The 18,704-nt window shown below is 37.1% G+C and overlaps 1 protein-coding gene across 1 annotated transcript in view; it reads left to right on the top strand.

Annotated features, from left to right (window-relative positions):
* LOC127660033 (AF4/FMR2 family member 2-like) overlaps positions 1–18,704 on the top strand; it is a 263,181-nt gene that overhangs the window by 72,833 nt on the left and 171,644 nt on the right. Inside the window, exon 3 of the mRNA XM_052150087.1 lies at positions 9,625–10,485. Coding sequence (XP_052006047.1) covers positions 9,625–10,485 — 861 coding nt within the window. The remainder of the gene's footprint in view (positions 1–9,624; positions 10,486–18,704) is intronic.

Below are 18,704 nucleotides of genomic sequence, written 5' to 3'. Positions count from 1 at the left end.
GAGGAAAAGTATACATATTTTACAAATATATGGCTTTTTCGTGAGGGAAAAAAAGCATTACTAATATTATACGTTAACATTAAGGAACATTTTAAAATAATAAAATAGGCATGTCATGACCCCTTTAAAGTCAACATGAAACAGTATTCACAACCCATTTTACTGTCGTAATTTGACATAATTTCAAGTGGAATGTGCATTAAGAAAGTAAATAGGGTCAATTCTGATCTCAAGTTTACTTTAAAGGTGATGTGTGTAATTGTTTCAATGTTAAAATATTACAATAATTGTTTCAGGAGCTTCATCAGAAGAGGTCAATGCAAATTATTGATGACCTCTCTGGAATACCACAATACACTTTTATTCCTCTGCTCCCATTCTCTGTATACAACTTTCTACTGATTTCAAATAATGTGTAGTTGGAGATTGCTCATTTGACTTGGCATCGACCGCTGATCCGAAGGCATTAATGGCTACGTAGACCAATGCTGTTTGATGTTCCAGACAGGATGCACATGTACAGTATAGACAGGAAAATATTGAATTATTGTAAAGATGTCTCACTGACAATACTATTCTTCAGGAATAAATGTGTGCTGTCTGGATTTAGATATTGAGTGTGGCCGAGGTTTCTTTGCTTTTTGAGTGAGATCTCGAGGTATTGCCACCTTCATTAGCATCACAGTTGTTGGTTTTCTGGCCAGGGGGCAAAAGAGCTTAGTGCTTGGGGCAGATGAGCACAAGGCACTTTTGTAAACACTGCCAGTGTGTTGTCACACACACACACTTGTACTGAATGCATCATATCATTGTTGGTGAAGCAACTCCTTGAAAACTGCTTTAGCTTCCCAAGTACTTTAAAATAGTTAAGCTAGAGTCAAAGTGACATTAAAAAAATAAATAAATAAGTTATTGTAGTTTGCAGCTAACTACATTAAGACTATTTAAAAGTGAAGTATTATTTTTCATTTCATAGTTTAATCTGCAGAGACAACTTTAAGTAATTTGTTCATTGAATTCCCCAAAAAGAGTCAGTAGTGTAGTTTATAGCACTTTCAACACTGCTCTGGTTGTTTGATTGGTCCGACATAGGAGCACTGGCTCAATCAATGGAGTGAGTTTAGGGCGTGACTATCAATGTGATTTACCAATGGCATACAGGGTGAGTGTTTATGAAACAGTCATTAGCTCTGACCCAAATGACCCACTGTACACTATGCACTTACAGAACATACTATGCACTCAGCCATGTAGTGTATGAATTTTCAAGGTGTAGTATCGTCCCAAACGGCACACTATCTTTTTATACTACATGTTAGCATGTTCTGATAACAGCTGATGGAAATTACATTTCAAACGCACATGATGTGTTACCACTCAGTTCAACACCTACAGTATATCTAAAATGTTGAACATATTCTCACAGCGTTAGCATTACATAATTGCGAAGCTCTGATGGTAACCATTCAACTTACATTTGTAAGGTGATATCTTCACTTAAGTTTCACTAGTTGCTACATTCTCCATTGTTTACCATTGTTTTGTCTGACCGGCATCGCCGTCAGGTAACTCTGCCCCTTTCGCTTCATACGGCAAGCCTTGAAGTGCATGAAGTGTCCAACTTTCAACACACCATTTTGATGGTTAAAGAAGTACATCATCCGTTGCATTTAGTGTAAACAAACTACTTGCACTACTTACTCTTCAAAATGATGTAGAATAGTGCAGAAGTGTGTGTGGTTTGGGATGTACCTATAATATTTGCAATTCCATTCAGTAATAGTAGTGAGTAGTGAAATACTGAGAATTCTCTGGTGAAGCATCGGCAATAGAGAGAGCAAACAAAGACTTTCATTGTAAGCATGCATATCCTGTACAGAGTGGTAGCGCCCAAGCATCCAAACCCCACAAGCCCCCATCACTAGAACACATTGTGTCTTTTTTTAAATGACCCCATTAAACTGCAATTACACTATTAGTACCACCTAAACAAACAAACAAACAAACAAACACACACACAGTTAGAACACAAACACTCACACAGACATCTACATATCTGTCAAGCTTTGATTGATCAAATTATCCTCTCTTTTGCCTGAATGAAACCTGTTGAAATGCTCATTTTGGCCTGATTTTTCTCTTGCACAGGGACATATTTACATTTATGCATTTGGTAGACGCTTTTATCCAAAGTGACTTACAGAGTCCTTATTACAGGGACAATCCCCCCAGAGCAACCTGAAGTTAAGTGCCTTGCTCAAGGACACAATGGTGGTGGCTGTAGGGATCGAACCGACAACCTTCTGCTTAACAGTTCAGTGCTTTAGCCCACTACACCACCACTCTATATTTCACTACTCAAAGTCTTTGAATCATTACTGGCATTTATCAAGACTTGGTGGAGTGTTTTAAAGAGGCAGCTGACTGAAGCCCTTAAGTATGTCTAAGTAGGTAATCTCTGCTTGTGTTGAAGTAATGAAGGCTATGAGAGACAGAAGAATTCTGCTCTTTTTTCCCCAAGATGCCACTTCTGAGCTATTCAGTAATGGCCATCACAAAGTCTCTGCTATTCCCTCAAGACGTTTCAGTGCTGATAACCAAGAGCAAAAGTGAACGATGTCATTTAACTACCTAATAGCACTGTAAATACTTTAGTCAAGACATGAATGGTAGTATAGAGTCACTTTTAGAGTTAACATTAACTTGATAGCTCTTTCCAGATAAAAATAATGGTAACACTTTCTATGAAGCCCATTTTTGTAATGCATTGTAAAGGCATTATAAATGAATTATACTGAATTCCTAATGTTGCATAATACACCATTTAATATGTTATAACATCTCATAAATAATTAGAACTATAGTTATAATACATTATAAGACTTTCTCTATTCATAGTTATACTTTAGAGTATGTATTACATGCATTACAACACAAGCAGCATCCAATTTTAATGCAGTAGAAGCTAATAAATTAATCGTATAAGTGCTGTATAGTGTAAACAGTGCAAAGGCTTTATGATGTGATCATATTATAAGTGTAACCCGCACAAGAAGAGACAGTCACAATGTCGATGAAAACTGCTTTTATTTATTAGCAGGCAAAAGTACAACAGGGTAAATCCAGAAGAAGAGTGGTCAGGGGGAGCGCAAGGTCGAGGCCGGGGAATCAGGATATGGTAAAGGGCAAATCTACGAAAGAGTGGTCGAGGAAAGCGTAGGGTCGAAGCCGGGGAAGTCAGAATAGTAGAACGGGTAAACAAGCGAGTTGAATAGACAGGGGAGCTAGGGGAACACTAGAGCTGGCAAAGCGAAGGGGTAAACTAAACAATAACCAACAAGAGTGAAACGAAAGGGTTGTGATATATATATAGGGGAAAAAACGAGTGGTGCAGGTGAAACGAATAACCAGGTGATTGGGACGAGTACAGGTGAAACTAATACTCTGGTGATTGGGAGCGTGCATGAGAGCCAGAGGGGGGTGATTGGGAGTGAGCGTGTGAGCTCGGGGAGCGAGCCTGTGAGCTCGATGAAGCGGGGAGAACTAGAGGAGCGGGGTTCGTTACAATAAGTGGTCCTTGCCTGCTTTAAGTAAAGTTAGAAAAGAAATATCTTCTTATAAACAACCATAACATAAACTCATAACCAACAAGTCTAACATACTGTATATAATGGAAGTTATTTATAAAGCAAGTCTCCAAAATAAGATGCAGTTTATTTAATTGAGCCCAGTATAGGATCAGTTAGATTTTTTTATTAATATTGTTATTCTTGGGTGTTTACTCAAAAAGAAGACTGGCTACATGTGTGATCAGCCTAACCATTTTTTCTCAAGAGACAGTTTCTGATATATTTTAACCCTGTAGCTTTACAAGTGTTTACACTTCTCGTATGCACCCAAAACAAGGGTACCACCCCAGTGACATTGTTACGAGAAAAACACGAGACTTTAACTTTCCATGTATTCTCCATTTAATCTTATTAATCTCAAGAAGAAACAGTTTAGAAATAAAGAGCTCTCATTCATAATTTTTCTTACTTTGGGGTTGATCTGGATTTATGCACTATATCCTTCCTGTTGCACAAGATGGTTTGAACAAGTATACTTTGTTATAAACTGTTCTGGACCGTTTGCAGAGAAAGTCTTCTCATTTTACAGGAAACAGATAATGTGGCAATTTAAAAAAGAAGGAATTCAGGGATTTATTTTATACTGTATACATTTATTTTGTGGCATTTAGTAAATCCTTAAACCTCTTCTATAAAACTACATATTTTATAGTGTTTATTTATTCTAATAAACTTGTTAATCAGCTATACAATTTTTAACTGTCAAATAAGTACATAATAAATAATTCATAAAGGGCTTATTCATAATTTTAAGAAACTTTGAACGTGAAATGTCAGCAATTAACGCTTCAAATTGCAGTATTTCTCTCTTTCTCCCTCTTTCACGCCTTCCACCTAGCTTTAGCTGCCATGTAGAATGTGTGTCTGGCTGTGGTCCAGCGTTCTCATGACTCAGTCGAGCAGTGGATTTCACACAACATCTCTTTGTGAGCGCCCCAGATGGATTTTCCCTCACCTTGTCTGGGAGGTTCACCCGCTCCTCTCTTTCAAGAGTGCCCCTTTTCAGATCTCTCACTCTTAAAACACTAGAGCAGAGCCACGCTGACCTACATGGCCATCTAAGTGCTGCTTTGTGAATCACACTCACTTCACCTGTACAGTGAGAGTGTGGAGAAAAGCACAAGGGGTGGATAGGGGCTTCAAATGGATATTGAGAAACCAAAGCACTGAAGTTGATGTGTGTAACTTTTTTGGTGTCAAGATGCTTTCTGTTATCCCAGCTTAATATGCAGAGATAATTGTAAGAAAGCCATTTGTAGGTTAATTTTCTCAAGTACTGTAAATAGTTTTTTGTGGCGCTATATATATTCCTCTGTTTGTTTTGAGTGACCCATCTATACCGACACTATGACAGTGACTCAACCAATGGTGTGAGTTGGGGGCGGGACTATCTGTTTGTTCTATTAATAATAGATGGGGGTGAATGTTAGCTTTTAGGTCATCTGTATGCAAGTGTGCTCCTAGAAGTTGATAAAATAAACTTTTAGCAGATATACACATTTAAAACGTACAGATTTTGGTGAAAGAAAAAAACTTTTGATAAGTTATCTTGTTCGCAGGGGCATATTTTGTCTAATAAATGAGCTGAACACCTATACAAACACTTTACTCATATACATCCTATACATATGAGATTAATCAGTTGTAAATGCAATATAAATGTAATATTACAAATTACTACACAGACAATGAGCAACTGAGCAGGTGAACTTTAACTAAGTAAAGCGTCCGACAGAATTCGTAACTTGCGCTTCAAGTACGTGGTTTCCTACAAAACGCGGTACGCGTTACATTACATCATAAACTGTATAAATGCAAGGAATCATAACAGAGTATCTTCTGAAAAGTAGCTAATTCTTCAGTGTATTTAATATAGGCTATTATTTCAGGAGCTCAAGTTTTCTGGACATTTTTTAATGTTTGATATGTTTGATACATGTTTAAATAATTGTAAGTAGTTTTAAACATTTTCAAAATATTTGAATTTTTTGGTTAAAGTTTAGTCTGTTGCGTATGAATCCCCTTAGAGGACAGAGCGGGAAGTTTTATTTTTAAAAACATTTCTGAAATAGTTTTGCGTTCCCTCGCAATACGTTTTGCATGCCATCGCAAACATTTACCATGGTTTTACTACATTAACCATAGTGATAATACAGGAGAGCGAAAACTATGGTAATAAAAACAATACATTTGTGGTTATTAGAGTTTTACTATAAATATTTGTAGTAAAAACACAATAGCCACTAGATTAACCATGGTTATTATATAGATACAGTGTATTGTATTAAAACCTTTCTGCCAAAAAAACATGGTTACTTTCCATAGTTACTACAATATTGCTATAGTAAAACCATGGCTTCTGCCAAAAATGAAGGTTACTACAGTCTAAAATATTACTATAATACAACGATGGTTTCTGCCAAATAAATATGGTTACTACAGCCTACAATATTAATATAGTAAAACCATGTTTCCACAAAGAAAACTAAAAATAAAAAAATGTAAATAAAACATGGAACTGTCATGTTACATATAGTCAAGCCATTTCCACAGTAACCATAATTAAACTATGGTATTTGTATAGTAAAACCATAATATTCACAAAATACATTACAATAGTTCTTTTTTCCTGTATTATCACTATGGTTTCACTACAAATATCATGGTTAAAATATGGTTACTGTAGTAAAACCATGGTATATTTATTGCGATGGCATGCAAAACTATTTCAGAAAAATAAATAAAAAGCTCCCGCCATGTCTTCTAAAGGGGCTCTGTAGTTGCAGTCTGATAGAGGCATGCTTTAAATAAAATAATAATTATTATTATTATAATTTTGCACATTATCATCAACTAAAATATTTAGGTTTTGTTGACTAAATGTATATGCCATTCTAGTCTAAAAATAAATACATTTACCAAAATGTAATTTAATATATTAATATGACACGATTAAATATTTACTAAATTTAAGACATTTTCGTCAAAGACAACAATTATAACTAAAAAACTGAATCTGAAAAGGAACACTGGTCCTACCACAACTTCCGGTTTCAACAAAAAGTACAGGAAACACTAGAAAGGATATTGCATTCGTCAAACTATTTAAAGGGGTCTAATTATATAGGTTAGCATGCTCTTTTTAACTTAATTCATTTGTGTTTATGAGATATCTTACAAATACTTGAATCTGAAGTGTGTAATTTCTGTGCCATTAGCAACTCCAAATGGAATTGCAAAAATAATAATTTTCATACTGGTTTCTGGAACTGGTTTCCATTGGTTAAAAGCAGATTTTCCCATCCAGACTGATGCCATTGTTTGAGGCAATGCTGCTATGTATGGCTAATCAGACTGCTCAAGCAAAAAAAGAGCGATGGTTTGAAAGCATCACAGAGTCCAAGTGTTTACACATTTCATGGGAATCAGCCTACACATAGCTTATTTATAGTTGTCTTTGCATATTAAACTGGGTAAGTAGAAAGTATTTACACACTGAAAACATTACACGTCACCTTTAACTCCTGTCATTACCAGATTGTTGCTGCCTACAAAAATTATCCTTTGTAGAGAACGTCATTAGAATAAATATTCAAACAACAACCGCTTTGTCAATATGGCTTTATTGCTGACATTAGTGTTCAGGTTTACCCAGGTCAGAGGTCAGTTTTGATGTTAGGCTGAGATGATCTAGAATTGGATTCAATGTTGTGAGCTAGGTCATGTGTTAACTGCCCTGTGCATAATTCCATCACTGCTAAAATAGCGTGTTTGTGCATTATTTAACGTTATTTGTCTATCGACTGTTTATGTTGTTGAAAGCCATTACAGATGCATTTGCATTTTAAAGGTGCTGGATTGTTATTAATGTCACAATTACATGTGAAATGAATGGAAAATGCTAATAGATTTATCTTTCTACTTTTGCTTCCTTAGATTAACGTAGACTTAATTGTATCAGTGTACAGAGGGAATTACACAAACGCATTAGGTTATTTATTGTTGGAGTAGTTCAACATTTGCATGCTTTAAAATGAGGGTGCTTGTACTTATGAGCCTTTGAATAAAGATAAATGTGTAAATGCAAAGATGAATATTAGAGTAAAGGCCTGAGTGTTAAGAAGAATGTTGCTTATTATGTAAATAATCAGTGATGGGTGGGCTCGCATGCTTCTTCTGAAGAATGCTGTGCAACTAATGATGTGCAGCACTACCTAAAAGAAAACCATTATTATAGAAATAACTCTTGTTGTAAGAAAAAGTGGACTAGCTTTGGGCAGACATTTACAGAGAGGGAATACTGTATCTTTATTCCCAACCCAAATCAAGGAGCTGTTTGCAAACATTATTTTATGTAGATCAGTACACAAGCAGGAATAGAAATGGCACACAAACACTGAATAGATTCTAAATAGAGCGTCTCGCCATTCCTGTGATCAAACATTGCCAGGTTTCATAAATATTGACATCAAATGCAGAGTTGGCATGCTTCTTAAAATGACGCCACTGGTCTAATCAGCTAAAATTCATGATAAATACCCTGTCTCTTTATAGTGACAAATGCAGTGTTCAGATCTGTCCACACTGGGGGAGATTCAACACATGAATAAACACGCACACTTTCATTTTTAGTTCACACATATAACACGCTTTGGGTGTTGCTTGCATTTCCTGTTCTCTCACCCTCCTTCTCCGTATGCCATAGTGTGCTTTCAACTACTATACAGCACTCTGTATATACTGTGGGTGTTTCTTTAGCTTCAGGGAATTTCATGTCCCAGGATTTTCTTTTCTTTTTTTTTAAATGAACAGATTTCAACTTTTTTCTTTTTGTTATATGAAGGTCACATTAAAACGGACTTTTTTGGTTCTATTCAAATGCCTTTAATGAGTTGATTTGATTGTTGGAGCCTTTTCCCAGACCCATACTTTTAATATTAAACTATCATTACTGGTAAAAAAAAATAATGTCTAGAATATTTTTCTAAAATTATGACTGTCCCACAGTTTTGGCATAATTTCCACCATACCAAACAATTTCGTCCCTAATAAAGTTCCTTGTTGACAAAAGTTTTGGTAAAAAGCATGAAGGGTTTTTTTTTTCTTAGGTAAATATCACCTGTGAGCAGAGTATTTTTATTAAATGTAATTTCCAATCAAGCTGTAATTTTGCCAATTAATGTAAAAAGTGTGAAAACATTATTTAATTGTGTGTATTTATGACTTTAATTGTATCAGTGTACAGTGTGAAGGACACACGCATTAGGTTATTTATTGTTGGAGTACTTAAAATTAGCATGCTTGTATTTATGAGCCTTAGAATAAAGAGAATATGTATTATATTTGAGCAGAATATAATAAATATATTTAGAGTACTAAATACACACAATTAAATAATATTATCACACTTTTTACATTAATTGACAAAATAACAGCTTGATTGGAAATGACATTTTCAATCAAGCTGTAATTTTGCCAATTAATGTAAAACATGTGAAAATATGATTTAATTGTGTGCATTTATTTAGGATACATAAAACTTTAGCTATTAAATTAGCATTACTAAGACAGCGAAGATTAAAAAATATTTTCTTTTATAAAAACACTTTATGGTCATTAAAAGAAAAGAAAAAACCACTAAAAATAGGTTGGTTACAATGTTGTTAATTATAGGATTATATCAAGCAGACCTATACGAGTAATACAACCAGTGAAAATATTCTAGTGCTTGTCCAGTCAAATTAGTGGACCGGATTGAACTGCTGTAAAAATATGTTTTGAGTGTTGTGAATAGTTTTATCACAACTAAATTGAGTTTATATAAATGTATACTTTCTCAGCTTAAAAGACATTTGTCATTAATCTTTTTTCAGTTTTAAATGTAATAATGGAAAAAACTGATATTTATAGAAATGTACAAGCAGTGTGAAAAACGTAATGAGAGTCTGTCTGCAGTGATACATATGTTCCATATTGTTTTTGTCCTTTGTTTCAGACTAACAAAGGTGATGCCCTGGCCAACCGGGTCCAAAACACACTCGGAAATTACGATGAGATGAAGGAGCTCCTGACCAGCCATTCCAACCAGAGTCACCTCGTGGGCATTCCTAAGAACTCTGTTCCCCAGACTCCCGTAGAGAAACCCGACAATCCTGGCTTTTTCCCTGAGGCACAGCGGAGCCGAGCTGCCCCCACACAACCTGGAAGCCACAGCACTTCCATGCCCCCACCCCCAGCCAACACATTGTCAACATCTAATGTTGTACATGGGCATCCAAGCAGTAAAAAGTTGCGCTCTTCAGACTGGTCCCGAGGGGGTCACGGTTCAAGTGGAACCCAGGCGGCTCAAGCAGTCATCCGGGGGAAGCATTCCAGTCATGAACATCCAGTCATGACATCTAGCAGACACGATCAGGACCAAGAGGACTCGAGTCCCAATCCCAGTGGATCTGCGACTTTGTCACACTCCAACAGGAAGCAGACACAGTCTAACAAAGGACCAGCCATAGTCGAGCTTGGCCTCGGAAAGTCTCCCGTTGAGCAAGACTCTTGCTCCCACATCTGCAACTCGCCAATGGCCTCTACATCCCTGCTTCCTAGTGGCCTCTCGACACCAACCTTCCCTCAAGGCCTCCACTGTAAATCCAGCACCGCTGTGCAGCAAAAACCCACTGCCTATGTCAGGCCCATGGATGGCCAGGACCAGGTCCCCAATGATTCCCCAGAGCTCAAACCCCCAGTGGAACTGGTGGAAGGGTACAACAGCGTGCCATTTGGAGGTCTGCTGGACAGCAAAAGCAGCACAATGGGGACCAAGGGCAAACTTCCAAAGCTGACACTGCCACAATCTGGGGAGGTGAGTTTGACAATTCTTCTTCTTATGCAAATGTGAACGCTTGGCCAACCAGCAGTCCGTTTGAACATGCTTAACATGCGTTCTTGTGTTACTGTGTCAGCAACAAACCTCACTATTAAAGGGGTGATAGAGTTATGTTCAATATTCTGTGCCATTAATTAATACAAATGTATTGACTTTAGCTTACTTGCTCAGCAATTATCTCCTCAAACTGTTGCTCCACCATCACTGTAGTTGGGTTGAAAGAGAGAACTCAACTTAGAAATTAACAGTTCACACTAATGTATGCAATAGCACCCTTGCTGGCAACATTGAGACTACAACGTGTACTTTTGTTGTGTTATAAATTGTGGTCTGACATTTTGGAATATGACAACACACAAAATCGAGATTCCATAGCTAAAAGACTTTACTCTGGGGCTTAGCAACCATTATAACTGGACTGGGGGGGTCCCCCTCGTGCCACCAAAATAGCACCAACCCACATCTAAGAATAGCATTCTGCCAAATGCATAAATAAAAATCTAATGCTATTCTTCTCACAACAATTGTACAGAGCGGTTATCTGAGTTACCATAGAATTTGTTAGTTCAAACCAGTCTGGCCATTCGCTGTTGAACTCTCTCATCAACAAGGCATTTCCATCCACAGAACTGCTGTTCACTGGATGTTTTTTTGTTTTTGGCACCATTCTGAGTAAATTCTAGAGATGGTTGTGCGTGAAAATCCCAGGAGATCAGCAGTTACAGAAATATTTAAACCTGCCCATTTGGCACCAACATTCATCCACACAATAATGCAATCAGCCAATCGTGTGGCTGCAGTGCATAAAAGTTTCACAGCAACCATCAGAAAGGGGACAAATTTATTGTTTTTGACAGATGGGCTGGTTTGTGTATTTCTGTAACTGCTGATCTCCTGGAATTTTCACATACAACAGTCTCTAGAATTTACTCCGAATGGTGCCAAAAACAAACAAAAAAAAAACATCCAGTGAGGGGCAGTTCTGTGGACAGAAATGCTTGTTGACGAGAGAGGAATGGCCAGACTGGTTTGAACTGACACAATCTATGGTGACTCAGATAACCGCTCTGTACAATTGTGGTGAGAAAAATTGCATCTTAGAATGCTATTCTGGGATGCAGATTGGCACAGTTTTGGCGGCATGAGGGGACAATATTAGGAAAGTGGTTTTAATGTTGTGGCTACTCTGTGTTTATGGGTTATTGTATTATTAATTCACCTTAATAATGGTCATGAGTATTAATACTCATTTTCAGATTATTCCTACGCCCTTGCTCTTTCTCAAAGGGCATCCTTCTGCAGATGTTGTAGTAATTTGCTCTTGTTTGGATATGGATGTAGTTGGACAGGAGTAGTTGGCAGATAACGCTTGGCTCTGTTGACATCCCCTGGCTAGGTCTGTTTTGCATTGAAACCTGGCAAAAAGAGTGGTTGACATAATGGAGGAGTTCGTTAATAATCAGCTAAGCAACCTCAGGGTTTCCTGCACACCTAACTATTCCCGAGAAGGTCTTGTTGTTGGCATGTTTAAGGATCCATTTCTTTGTAGCTTTACTGTGTTAAACGGAGGGAAATTCTGACCTCAGCGATTTGCTCGTGCTCAGGTTGCTAAAGTATATTGATATTGGCTCTCCTTGGAGAGCAGAGAACAATTCTGGAAATAGTCATTAAGTCTGATGGGAACATCTGTGTTATTGAACACAAGTAGAACAAATGTTATGGTTGTGTACGCTTATATTCCCAGTTGTATCCAGTGCTTGAATATGTAGCCTTTTTCAGAATCAAAATTGTAGTTGTGAGTAAAATAATGCACTTCTTTGTTCAGTAAGTAGGTGAGGGTGTTTCCCAACATGCCATTATTGTAGGGTACAAGGATTGAGACATGATCTTATCTGCCTTGACTGACTGTGTCTTAAATTGACAATGGTATATACCCAAATTCCTTTCTTCATTTGGGCTGTGGTTTGTGTGCACACCTCTGTAATAACACTAACCGAAAGGCTTTACAATAAAATTAAAGTTACTAATTCTGCTACAGATCTAAACAGTATGATATTACAGTCTCTGCTGTAATTAAAATTTTGGAAACTTAAGGGGAAACCATTGGAGTCAGTCAAGATGAGTTGGTTTTATAATCTAATTAGTGGTATAATGGAAAAATGCCAAATAATATCCAAAGAAATGACTTTTGTAACTTGAATAAGACTATTTTTTTTTTTATAAGTAGCTCGCTATTCAAAAGAGATGTTAAGGGGTCTTCTGTAAAGCTATTTTGATGAAAGGAGAGATAGTTGTACTTTATATTTTGTATCTTGCTCTAAGGCACAATAGTTCTTCACAGAGGATTTAAATGTGTAGTTTGAATGTGATTATGGCAAATATTACAGTAAACCCTGCAAACAGAATTTTCATTTTCTCAGTGCCTGGTTCGTGTGAAATGTTGCCAAGTCTATGTTTTGTAAGATCCTTTTTTTATTTTTTGCATGGTTTTTCTTAGGTGACTTGTTCACCTCTTATATAGGCAAAGATTCTGTCAAAATGTACTCACTCTTATGTCGTTCCAAGCCCTTATTACTTACTTTCTCTCACAGTAGGAGAAATGTTGACGCTGCTCTTTTTAATATATAATGAAAGTGAATGGTGACTGAGACTGCCCTAGCATTCTGCCTCAAATCTTTTGTGTTTCGTGAAGAAAGGCATATGGGTTCAGAACAACATGTGGTAGAGTAAATGATGACAGAATTTTCATTTCTAGGTGAGCTATCCCTTATTACAGTCTCTCAAATGTTCATGTTCCTGAGCATGTAGACACATCATCTTTGCAGGACAGGGGCCCATACGTTCTGAATTAACCCTCCAGAGGTTAAGACACAGGAGCTTTATCACCGGCAATGTAAACTTCATCCCTTCTGTTTGGCTGACACTTTGAGAAGAGTCCTGTTGACCTCGCTCGGAGCGTGATACATGAGCCACACTAAAGCCTTTAACAAGCCATGCGGTGCTGTCCCCTTCCTTCGAATGCCTGCCAACCAGGGATTTGAACCCATGGCATCCCATAGAGAGAAATGACTGCGCTTTATAGCCCAGAATAGTCCTTTTGGACAGAGGATACCTTCATATACAGCTTAGCCAATAGGGGATCCAAGACTAAAGATAATGCATTGTGGCAGACTTATAGTTCTGTTATTAAGCTTTAGGCTTGTGTTTGGCTCCTTAATGATGGAATGTATTGACAAGCACAATCCTGTGTTGACATATTTCCTGTTGACTTGTCTCTGTTTACAATAGCCAACAAGCTTAAGTTACATTACAGCCATGAATCCTTCTTTGCTACTTGCTAGTCAGGTCGTATTAGGGCAGGGACAAAAATGTGTGTAGTGCAGCATAAGTCATCAATATTTCTACATCAATGTTTGTTTTTTAGAATATAAAGAATTTACATTTTAAATGCTGTACATGTATCTGCTAAAAGTGGATTATTTTTTATTTTTTTTTTGGTTGACCACTAGCATAGACACACGTGGTTTTGGGCACTTTTTTTAGAGACCAAGCTATACTATCTTGAGCTGGCTGGGAGATCAGCTTAAACCAGCTAAGGCCAGCTTGACCAGGCTGTGAGACCAGATAGACCAGCTGAAGACCAGCTTGGCCATGCTGGGAGACCAGCTAAGACCAGCTTAAACCAGCTAAGACCTGCTTGGCCAGGCTAAGAGACCAGTTACAACCAGCTAAGACCAGCTTGACCAGGATGGGAGACCAGCTAAGACCAGCTTAAATCAGCTAAGTCCAGCTTGGACAGGTTAAGACACCAGCTATACCAGCTCAATACCATCTTGACCAGACTGGGTGACCAGCTAAAACCAGCTTAAACTGGCTAAGACCATCTTAAACAGCTAAAACATGATAACCAAGAGTACAAACCCCAAATGGCAGCACTGAGGAATTCCTGCACTTCAGACTTGAGGCGGTGTCTTGTGTAAGGTAATTTGAATGTATTTACAGTGGTGAATTTGAAAAATTAAATTGCCTTGAGCTTGTTTGAGCAGTAGGTTAATATTCCCATCGCTCTTATATACAAGCTTAATCCACAAAAAGAAAACAAACCGAATAAGATAATGTACAATAAACAAGAGTGGCATATGATTGAACAGGTTGACTCGCTGCTATCCAGCCATGGCAAGGCAACCAGCTGTTCTTCCTCTTTGTTCCACGGGGATCTTGATGGCTATCGACCTGCAAATTGCAGCATCGCCCGTCTTGAAGCATATGGTGTGTTCGCGCAGTACAGTTAAGCATGTGGCAAGAGCGAAAACCTGGGGAATTTTAATTGCTCTGAGAGCGTCCTCAAACCAGTCAGCTAGCGGGAAAATGGAGATGGATGTTGTTATTGCAAAGAGGGGCAGGCATAGAGAGAGAAGACCCCCTGTAGGGTGGGCCCCAGCTGGGTCTACGCCATCTATCCCTGACAGATGAGTCACTGCCTGAGAGTGAAAAGAGAAGAAAAAGAGATGCAACAGAATCAAAATTAAATAAAATGAGTAAAAAGCAGAGAGTTAGCAAAACAGAGTTAGCAGGTTTGAAATAGAACACGAGAGAGTGCATGTAGAGCTGCTCTTTCAAGATGGCTTTCGGGAGAAAAGAAAACATATTCAAGGACGCTGATTTGATTTTTTTTTCTAGCCTGCCTTGTCTAGCTTTAGTTTGTTAAAAGGAGTGGATTCTGTAGAAGCGGCTCTCGTGGGATTCACCTGAACTCTGTTGTGCTTGCTACTTATTATTCCACAGCTCTTCAGGCTTATTTATCCAGGTTCGCTCTGGCTGAGGTGTTGAATTGTTTGAAAGCCTTTTTCTGATTATGCATCTTACCAGGTTTTTCTTTGTTGTCACATCAGCGAATGATATTTTATTGTGCTCAAAAACTGGTGGAATGCTTTTTTTTTATTTTTTTATGAGAAACTCTGTCAGTGGTGATGTGCCATTCATGCACAAATCATTCTTTTTAAATTATTCAGGCAAAATCTAAACTTTGAAATGGGTGACATATTGAAACCAAAAACAATGCAACATTTGACAGTTAAAAAAGGCATTTCAGTGCATTCATTGAGGAATAAATAAATAAATTATATATATATATATATATATATATATATCCTCTTAATAAAGAAAATTGCCAGATTTGTTTTTCAGATTTCTCAATGCTCATTGTCAAATAGTGTATTCAAAAAGAAAAGAAAATGTTGGACGGGACTTGATTTTATTTGATAGTGACAGGTTGTTGGAGGGGAGAAGTTGAAATATCAGAAAGCTTGGTGACATAAGACGAAAAAATAAAAAAAAAAAAAAAAACATGTTTCAGATGCAGAGCAAGTAATTGCTTTTGACAAAATATTGCGAGGACAAACATTTCCTTTCTTTGAATAATTTTGACCAATTAATGTTTTACAATAAGAAAGTCAATGTCCATTTTGATTTCATAAGGACTTCATATTGAAATAGTGATAGACAGCAGTTTTTAAAATAAGAATATGTAAAATGCAGAGTGAATATTTAAGCGAATGAAACGTCTGAATGAACTGATTCGTTCAAATGAATTGTCTCTCAACACTAACTAACCAGTGTTACAACAGTTTAGTCGTGCCTTTCTAGCTTAATTGCATTGAATGCCACACATCTCTCCTCTGGTAAAAGAGAAACTCCTAAAACTGCCATCCTTTGGGTTGAAAGAAGCTTGTTCCTCTTGATAGACATGAAATGTTCTCTTGTGCCACCCCACCACATAATATTTTGACAGGTTGAGCACTCAGCGGAGTGATAAGACTGTGCTAAATGGCTTTGGAAGCATTTTGTTATCGCCTGGTGTATTGATTAGTGTCTAGCATGCGGGAGCTCACTGTGAAGGAGCTACCCACATTTTTGTGTTTTTTTTTGTGTTTTTTTTTGCCAGTGTGTGAGACATCGACAGGCAGATAAGACTATTGATCCATCCAAAAACTGCACCCAGTATTACCCAGGCTTTAAGTGACTTAATATCTTTATCACTTTGCTCTTGATTTGACAAGACAATAATACCGGGTAAGATATTATAGCAGGGCCATGCTGGGAATGATAAAATGATAAATGCACTGAACATGTTGAGACAGCATCCTCATTTTTTTGCCATCCTGGGTATTTGTTCTTATTTAGTCATATTTACACACTGTTAGCATAAGGCTGCATTTTTATCATAAGGCAAATGTGTGCCTTATAGCAAAATGTGAAAGAAATGAAGGGGTCTAAACACCAGTTTCATGTACAACAGTAAGAGAAGACTCAGGTGTGCAGTCCTTATGGGAAAAATTGCAAAGAAAAAGTCACTTTTGAAACAGAAAAACAAAAATGAAAAGGTTAGAGTGGGCAAAGAAACACAGACATTGGACAACAGATAATTGGAAAAGAGTGTTATGGATCTTAACCCCATTGAGCTTTTGTGGGATCAGCTAGACTGTGAGTTGTGTGAGAAGTGCCCGACAAGACACATCTATGGCAAGTGCTACAGGAAGTGTGGGGTGAAATGTCACCTGAGTATCTGGACAAACTGACAGCTAGAATGTCAAGGAAATGTAAAGCTGTAATTTCTGCATGTGGAGGATTTTTCTTTATGAGAACTGTTGAAGTAGTTTAAGTTTTTTAAATCTTAAGTCTTTACTATATATTTTGATTAGTTGAGTGCCGCTTTGGTGAATAAAAGTACCAATTTCTTTCCATAATATCAAAATTTGTACATTATTTGAAACTTTTGGCCACCAGTGTATATATATATATATATATCATTGCACACTCTCGCTCTAATCTCATCTGTTAACCATATTTTAATGATTTATTAAGGCATATTTATTTAAGTTTTAAACTGTGTGGTCACTTTACTCACATATGTCTTCTTAAATAATCTGTTTAATAAGAACATGTCATCTTTCTGTTGCATTACAATTATACTTATCAAAGAAGGCTAATATAACATTGTACCTTATTACGTGTCTTGTAAATTTAGACCTATCTCATCGCATGCGCAAGCTGCGGAGACTGCCTATTGATTTCATAGCGATTTTTTCAACACTTTTATCTTTGAAATAGTTTTAAATGGTTTTCAATTATCAAAATATGGGACAAATTATTAAATGTCCCATTGCCTTTGATAAACTGTGAAAGATGCCAGAACGATATATTGCACTTAATTGACTTAAGAGCGGTTTAAAGCACTCGTTAATTTACGAATGTTTTTACGAAGTACTTCAGAATATCTACAAGATAGAATATATCTTGTATTAAGTTTTAATTTTTTACCACACTGGCAAATATGTATTCTTTTTAAGCACAATACATAGCTTTATGCTTATGAAAGCTTTTGGTCACATGCATAAAGGGTACAAAACAATTTTACAATGTTTTGTTTAAAATATATGTACATAAATAAAACTTCTTAAAGATTATAAGAAAAAAATATGCTTTTAGAAATAAATGCTTTAAACAAGTTTTGTTGATGCTTGCCAAATGGGTAAGAAAAATAAACTTAATTCAAGATATATTCACTGAATTAGTATTATCTTATTAACTACACCAGTAGTTCCCAACACTACACATATTGGATATCTCCTATGATTGATTAACACTTGATTCAACTCATCAGCACTTAAGTGGAGATGCCAATATAGATGTGTCAGAAAAGGGAGTCAGCATGCAGTCTCCTTGGGGGTCTCCTGGAACAGGGTTGGGAACCACTGATCTACACAGTTTTGCTGTATCTTGTTTTAAGGGTATTTACATATTTTTAAGAAAATTATCTTTTTAAGTGTTTTGTTTCCTGGCCTGGGCAACACCCAGAATTATCTTCTGTTTTAAATTATTACTGGTCTGTTCTATGACCCGTGTAGATAACAAAGGTGAATGATGTCATGGCGGTGAGGGCTGGAGTCTGGGTCAGGAGTCTGGCAGACGAGTTCTCATCAAGCCACAGTCCCCCCTCAGATTGCTCTTTGTGATCAGATATAATGGAGAAGACAGCGTCTGCTGCATGTCAATGCAGTCCCCATGTTTCCCTGACTGCTGATCCCAGATCACAGCAGAGAGGTTGTACGACATTATAAGATCACAGGAAAATGCCAGCTGCTGATGATATAACTCTGTATGTTAACGTTACATGAAAACCCTTGCTGACTTTT

The sequence above is a fragment of the Xyrauchen texanus genome, chromosome 19 (genome assembly GCF_025860055.1).
Source record: "Xyrauchen texanus isolate HMW12.3.18 chromosome 19, RBS_HiC_50CHRs, whole genome shotgun sequence".
Classification (NCBI taxonomy): Eukaryota; Metazoa; Chordata; class Actinopteri; order Cypriniformes; family Catostomidae; genus Xyrauchen; species Xyrauchen texanus.
This window is presented reverse-complemented; position numbering and strand designations above follow the sequence as displayed.